The sequence below is a fragment of the Salmo trutta genome, chromosome 32, assembly GCF_901001165.1.
Source record: "Salmo trutta chromosome 32, fSalTru1.1, whole genome shotgun sequence".
In the NCBI taxonomy this organism is placed as follows: domain Eukaryota; kingdom Metazoa; phylum Chordata; class Actinopteri; order Salmoniformes; family Salmonidae; genus Salmo; species Salmo trutta.
In genome coordinates, this window is record NC_042988.1 from 4,539,798 (window position 1) to 4,546,986 (window position 7,189).

Below are 7,189 nucleotides of genomic sequence, written 5' to 3' on the forward strand. Positions count from 1 at the left end.
AGGAGATGGTCCTGGCGCTTGACTTTCTTGGGCGCCCCGAAGCCTTCTTCATAACAATTGAACCGCTCTCCTTGAAGTTCTTGATGATCCAATAAATGGTTGATTTAGGTGCAATCTTACTGGCAGCAATATCCTTGCCTGTGAAGCCCTTTTTGTGCAAAGCAATGATGACGGCACGTGTTTCCTTGCAGGTAACCATGGTTGACAGAGGAAGAACAATAATTCCAAGCACCACCCTCATTTCGAAGCTTCCAGTCTGTTATTCGAACTCAATCAGCATGACAGAGTGATCTCGAGCCTTGTCCTCGTCAACATTCATATCTGTGTTAATGAGAGAATCACTGACATGATGTCAGCTGGTTCTTTTGTGGCAGGGCTGAAATGCAGTGGAAATGTTTATTTGGGATTCAGTTCATTTGCATGGCAAAGAGGGACTTTGCAATGAATTGCAATTCATCTGATCACTCTTCATAACATTCTGGAGTACAGTATATGCAAATTGCTATCATACAATCTGAGGCAGCAGACTTTGTGAAAATTAATATTTGTGTCATTCTCAAAACTTTTGGCCACGACTGTACATGAAAATTGATTTGGAAGAGCATTTGAGGACCGGAGGTCAACTTTGATAGCTTGCTACTACTATAATTGATTTTAAGAAAAACAATATGTTTCTCGCCCATGATGTACCGCCGCTGGAGGTTCTGGACTGCGGGCCGCCGCTGAAGACTCTGGATTGCGGGCCGTCGCTGGAGGGTCCGGAAAGCGGGCCGTCGCTGGAGGTTCCGGACTGCAGCCCGTCTCAGGAGGTTCCGGACTGCGGCCCGTCTCAGGAGGTTCAAAAAATATAAATATATATGTCCCCCCACATCTAAAACCAAAGTTGCGCCCCTGGTAATAATAGTGGGAGGGAGCAATAGGGAGAGAGGGGGAGGGGGAAAGAGTACAGACTAAAAACACTGTGTCACCCTCCAGAACTTCAATTGAAAGAGTTATGTAATGGTTAACCATTTACAGTATTACTTACTGTTTATAACTTTGTGCGGCTGGTCACATGATTGACCCGGTCGTGACCGTAACAACAAGTTTAAAAAAAATAACAGACCGAGATGAAGAGGTCAAGGCGAGAGCATTTACTCCGCCCAAAATCTGTCCGCGTGAGATAAGGCCATTTATGTGTGGAGGTAAATAACAGAGTGTCAAATTACTAAAGGATTTAGATCGAATAGAAATTTCGTAATGGTTAAGCTTTTACAAACGCCGACACATATATTATATGTTGATGCACGTTGTATTCCGGCAACTTTGAGAAAAACGACGTTTAGTTGTGCGTGTTGTTTACACGCGTACCTGCCCTCTCATTGGTTAGAATCTGGCCTGTCTTCAATCGTTGAACACATGTATTTCCATTGTTAGAGTGGTCACTCGTCTCTCTTGTTAATATAATAAATAATCATTGCTTTAGGTCATGAGGTGTATCAGTGGGCTCGTCGTCAAATGATCCGCCTAGTTCCTGTTGAAATTCTAAAGGTGATTGGCTACGCTCTGTGAGGGTGGAGTTCACTGACGCGTTCCGTTCGGAACAATAAATAGAGGGAACAAGGCTCCTTCCAGTTCACAAGTCTGAGAAGACGCATGAAGAAGTTCTTGCTTCAACAGTGATTGAACGGAACTCCTCTGCCTTCGTCCCGCATTATAGAACATTCCGGATTGATAACGTAACACTTACTTTAACTGTAATAGTAAAATAGTCGAAGGAACTTTATTTTTGTATATTTCATTTTGATATAAAAGAAAATCTGCCAAGATGGAGTCTCAGATCCGCCAGAACTATCACCACGATTGCGAAGCTGCCATCAACCGGATGATCAACATGGAGATGTTTGCCTCCTTCACCTACACTTCAATGGTAAGGAGTCTCCCAAGATGACCGTTTAGTTGATCTACCTGTGTATTGTTATTCCTGGGTCTAAATGCCATTTTTCACCTGACTTTTCTACACGCCTAGACAATTAAAGAACCAAGAAGTCTAACTCCCTGAAGTTCATATTTGAGTTTTACTTTGTTAAGAGCTTTCAGGTAGATATAACATTCAAATGAAGCTGGGAATCTATCCTACCTTGGACAGAGCGCGTAACAACTCCTTGACGGGTTACTTGTCAGGTTACCAAGTAGACTACAGACTAGACTGATTCATGCCTTTGTCATCATGTTTAGTTGCCACAACAAGAACAGAATGCTGTCATGTTCTTTCTTCTAAACACTGTTTTATGTTTATCCACCCAGGCTTTCTATTTCTCCCGTGACGATGTGGCTCTGCCTGGCTTCGCGCATTTCTTCAAGGAGAACAGCGACGAGGAGCGGGAGCACGCCGACAAGCTACTCTCCTTCCAGAACAAGAGAGGTGGACGCATTTTACTCCAGGACATCAAGGTGAGTCCCTGAGCATCTAAAAACACATTTAGAATGTAGACTGATAGAAATGTCTTTACTCCATGGAGGAGAGTGTCTACAGCATTAAGTTGATCTAGAGAACCTGGAGTAGTCCTGAACATACTGCCTCTAACCACTGAACTGACAGTGTGAGGGGTGTAACTCTGTTCACTTTATCCTAACCTTAATGTCTGCTAGTAGTCCCTAACACTTCTGTGTTCACTCTGTCCTGTGTAGAAGCCAGAACGTGATGAGTGGGGCAATGGGCTGGAGGCCATGCAGTGTGCTCTGCAGCTGGAGAAGAATGTGAACCAGGCCCTGCTGGACCTGCACAAGATTGCCTCTGACAAGGTTGACCCCCATGTAAGTTATGGTGGATCTGCACATCACATGTATATATCACATAGAATACAGGTTCTGTCCCAGGAGATGAGCAGGTTGTTGTAGCTCTAACTAATGACACAAGATTGTGTGACCTGCTTCTTCACATGCACACAATAGTCCACAGATGCACACTATACACACAATGCAGCTAATGCATAAATGGCGGCAGGTTGTCTAGTGGTTAGTGTTGGGCCAGTAACCAAAAGGTTGCTGGATCGAATCCCCGAGCTGACAAGGTAAAAATGTGTTTTGCCCCTGAACAAGGCAGTTAACCCACTGTTCCATGTTAGGATCTCATTGTAAATAAGAACTTGTTCTTAACTGACTTGTCTAGTTTAAAAAGCTGGAAACACATTATCTGCACTTATGCCATTACCACCAGGCTCTTGTGTGTTACTGTATCTACAATAGTCTGTAGTTATTCTCTTGTCTGACCCGTTTCCCGTCTTTAGCTGTGTCACTTCCTGAAGACCCATTACCTGAATGAGCAGGTGGAGGCCATTAAGAAGCTGGGTGACCACATCACCAACCTCACCAAGATGGATGCTGTCAACAACAAGATGGCAGAGTACCTGTTTGACAAGCACACCCTGGGAGACCAGAGCTAAACCACTTCCATCCCCAGGCTACGGCCTCCAGCCTCAGACCAGGACTCCTGGCTTCTCTGATAGATCCTACTGGCTTTGCATTTATAGGGAGGGGAGAGTGTTGAACTGGTGCAGTGCAACACAGCTGTAACATTGAGGTGTTTATGTTGACAACACTACTGTATTTGAGGCAAGGCATCTTGTAAAACTGTAAAACAATAAAAAAATATCACTAGTTTTTCTTTTCTAAGTGTTGACTTGTAGTAATGGATGTTGTTATAGTCTATTCGGGTTCTTTGCTCCGTCTTACTGAGTATCTCAATTTCCTAGTGATAAATACTGACAATTGTAGACCTACTAGTGACAGGGTCATAACAATAGAAGTTTAACATGAGGTTTAGCGGACATTACCTCTGACCACAGAGGGCACTATTACAAGATATGTTAAAGACATCATGTCAAATAAGGGCCAAACTGTTAACTCTACCCCTAAAAGTGAAATGGGTAACTACAGTCAATGTGGACCTTTACTCTGTATCTCAAAAGATCGTCATTAGACGGCCTAGAGTTAAATCAAACCCTTGCTTCCTGCTCGGTAAATCCATATGGCGTATTTCTCTGGTGATGGGAAGTTTGGCTCTTACTGAAAGAAATGTAATGTTAACTCATTTTGTTTCAGCTGGTAATGCCCAATAGTGCCCCCTACAGCAAACTATGAGCTGAATTCTCAAAATAATGATTCTACAAGCCTCTAGTTCACCATAAGGGGCTTATTGGAGCTGTCATATGGTTGCAAAGCTACTGGTAATTACCCAAAATTACTGAAATCTTCGTCATTAACAGGGAATCTAACTTTGGTAACTCATACTTTAACTGAAAATATTGCTATTTTTCATGTGTCCATAGGGCATGGGTTTCTAGTTGAAGGGGAAAGTAACTTGACATGGTAAAATTTTCATTTTTATAAGATAAAGGTAATGGTATCTAAGTTGGTTTATATTTAAGGTAATGTTTTGTGGCTTTGTCGTTCTATTTTGAAGTATATTTTACATGAGGCAAAACAGAGGGCCAGAGATTTGAGATCTGAAGTACCCAAAAAGGCCACTGGATGGCAGCTGACTAAATGACATCCTTAATTGACCAACATTTGTTATGGATCCCTATTAGCTGCTGTCAAGGCAGCAGTTACTCTTCATGGGGTCCAGCAAAATAAAGGCAGTTCTATACAATAAAACTAACTACATTACTAAACAGATTTCACAACACATTAAGGGTTTGCCCTCAGGCCACTACTCTACTACCACATATCGACAACGCAAAATCCATGTGTGTGTGTCTATAGTGCTTATGTTATCGTGTCTGTGCCTATGTGTCTCTTCACGGTCCCTGCTGTCCCATAAGGTGTATTTTTATCTATTTTTTTAAATCTTATTTTACTGCTTGTATGAGTTACTTGATGTGGAATAGTAGCCATGTCATGGCTCTATGTAGTACTGTGCACCTTCCATAATCTGTTCTGGATTTGGGGACTATGAAGAGACCTGGTGGCATGTCTTGTGGGGTATGATTTGCTGTCTGAGTTGTGTGCTAGTAGTTTAAACCGACAGCTCGGGGCATTCAGCATGTCAATACTTCTCACAAATACAAGTAGTGATTAAGTAAATCTCTACTTTGAGCCATGAGAGATTGACATGCATATTAATGTTAGCTCTGTGTACATTTAAGGGTGAGCCGTGCTGCCCAGTTCTGGGCCAATTGTAATTTTCCTAAGTCCCTCTTTGTGGCACCTGACCACACGACTGGACAGTAGTCCAGGTGACAAAACGAAGGCCTGTAGGACCTACCTTGTTGATAGTTTTAAGAAGGCAGAGCAGTGCTTTATCATGGACAGACCTATCCCCATCTTAGTTACTGTTGTATCAATATGTTTTGACCATGACAGTTTACAATCCAGGGTAACTCCAATAAGTTTAGTCTCCTCAACTTCTTACATTTCCACATTATTCAGTACAAGATTTAGTTGAGGTTTAGTGTTTTAATTTTAGGTCCCAAATACAATGCCTTTAGTTTTTGAAATTCATGTATTTAGGACTAACTTATTTCTTGCCACTCATTCTGAAACTGACTGCAGCTCTTAAGTGTTGCAGTGATTTCACCTGCTGTGGTAGCTGATGTGTATAGTGTTGAGTCATCAGCATACATAGACACACAGGCTTCACTTAGCACCAGCGGCAAGTCATTAGTAAAGATTGAAAAAGTAAGGGGCCTAGACAGTTGCCCCCTAAATGTGCAGAATGAAATGATTTTTACATAACTCATTTTTGCTATCGTTCTTTTTTTACATCTGTTATTAGAAAGTGGCAAGGATGATGATTATTAACATGGTCTTTTGCCTGCTAATGCCTGCAATGCAGTGAAGAAAACGATATGACAACAATAATGTCTAATGTAACTGTCCCCTCTAACAATACAACTGGCCCCAGTTGAAATGGTGTAGAACCGCCACTGGCAGTGATTACACCTGCTGTGGTAGCTGATGTGTATAGTGTTGAGTCATCAGCGTACATAGACACACAGGCTTCACTCCGCGCCAGTGGCAGGTCATTTGTAAAGATAGAAAAAGTAAGGGGCCTAAACAGCTGCTCTGGGGAATGCCTGACTCTACCTAGATTATGTTGGAGTGGATTCCATTAAAGAACACCCTCTGTGTTCTGTTAGACAGGTAACTCTAGATCCACAATATAGCAGGGGATGTAAAGCCATAATACTTACGCTTTTTCCAGCAGCAGATTATGATCAATAACGTCAAAAGCTAATAATGTATTTAACCTTTATTTAACGAGGCAAGTCGTGGTTGAATTGCTGCAAAGAAACCACTACTTAAGGACACCAATAAGAAGAAGAGACTTGCTTGGGCCAAGAAACACGAGCAATGAACATTAGGCCGTTGGAAATCTGTCCTTTGGTCTGATGAGTCCAAATTTGAGACTTTTGGTTCCAACCGCCATATCTTTGTGAGACGCATAGTAGGTGAACGGATGATCTCCTCACGTATGGTTCCCACTGTGAAGCATCAAGGAGGAGGTGTGATGGTGTGGGTGTGCTTTGCTGGTGACACTGTCTGTGATTAATTTTAAATTCAAGGCACCGTTAACAAGCATGGCTACCACAGCATTCTGCAGCGATACACCATCCCATCTTGTTTGCACTTAGTGGGACTATCATTTGTTTTTCAACAGGACAAATACCCAACACACCTCCAGGCTGTGTAAGGGCTACTGACCAAGAAGGAGAGTGATGGAGTGCTGCATCAGATGACCTGGCCTCCACAATCACCCAACCTCAACCCAAAAAAACAGATAAAGCAACACCTCACGGCACAACGCCTCTCCCATATTTGACCTAGATAGTTTGTGTGTATGCATTGATATGTAGGCTACGTGTGCCTTTAAAATTGTTTTATGTAGTTTTGTCTTTGAGCCGCTCTTGTCTGTTGATGTTCTGTGTTATGTTATGTTTCATGTTTTGTGTGGACCCCAGGAAGAGTAGCTGCTGCTTTTGCAACAGCTAATGGGCATCGTAATAAAATACCAAATACCAAAATGAGATGGTTTGGGATAAGTTGGACCGCAGAGTGAAGGAAAAGCAGCCAACAGGTGCTCAGCATATGTGGGAACTCCTTCAAGACTGTTGGAAAAGCATTCCAGGTGAAGCTGGTTGAGAGAATGCCAAGAGTATGCAAAGTTGTCATCAAGGCAAAGCGTGGCTACTTTGAAGAATCTAAA

General features: G+C 42.5%; 1 protein-coding gene across 1 annotated transcript; it reads left to right on the forward strand.

Annotated features, from left to right (window-relative positions):
* Positions 1–1,582: 1,582 nt before the first annotated feature.
* LOC115170837 (ferritin, middle subunit) lies at positions 1,583–3,642 on the forward strand. Its single transcript, XM_029727165.1, has 4 exons — positions 1,583–1,909; positions 2,287–2,433; positions 2,671–2,796; positions 3,270–3,642. Exons 1-4 carry the CDS (start codon positions 1,808–1,810, stop codon positions 3,423–3,425), a joined length of 531 nt encoding a protein of 176 aa, XP_029583025.1. The 5' UTR covers positions 1,583–1,807; the 3' UTR covers positions 3,426–3,642.
* Positions 3,643–7,189: the final 3,547 nt, after the last annotated feature.

Coding starts and splice junctions, on each gene's coding strand:
- LOC115170837 (XM_029727165.1), top strand. CDS start 1,808: ATGGAGTCTCAGATCCGCCAGAACTATCACCACGATTGCGAAGCTGCC. Junction 2,434..2,670: donor TTTTACTCCAGGACATCAAG/GTGAGTCCCTGA, acceptor TGTCCTGTGTAG/AAGCCAGAACGTGATGAGTG. Junction 2,797..3,269: donor CTGACAAGGTTGACCCCCAT/GTAAGTTATGGT, acceptor TCCCGTCTTTAG/CTGTGTCACTTCCTGAAGAC.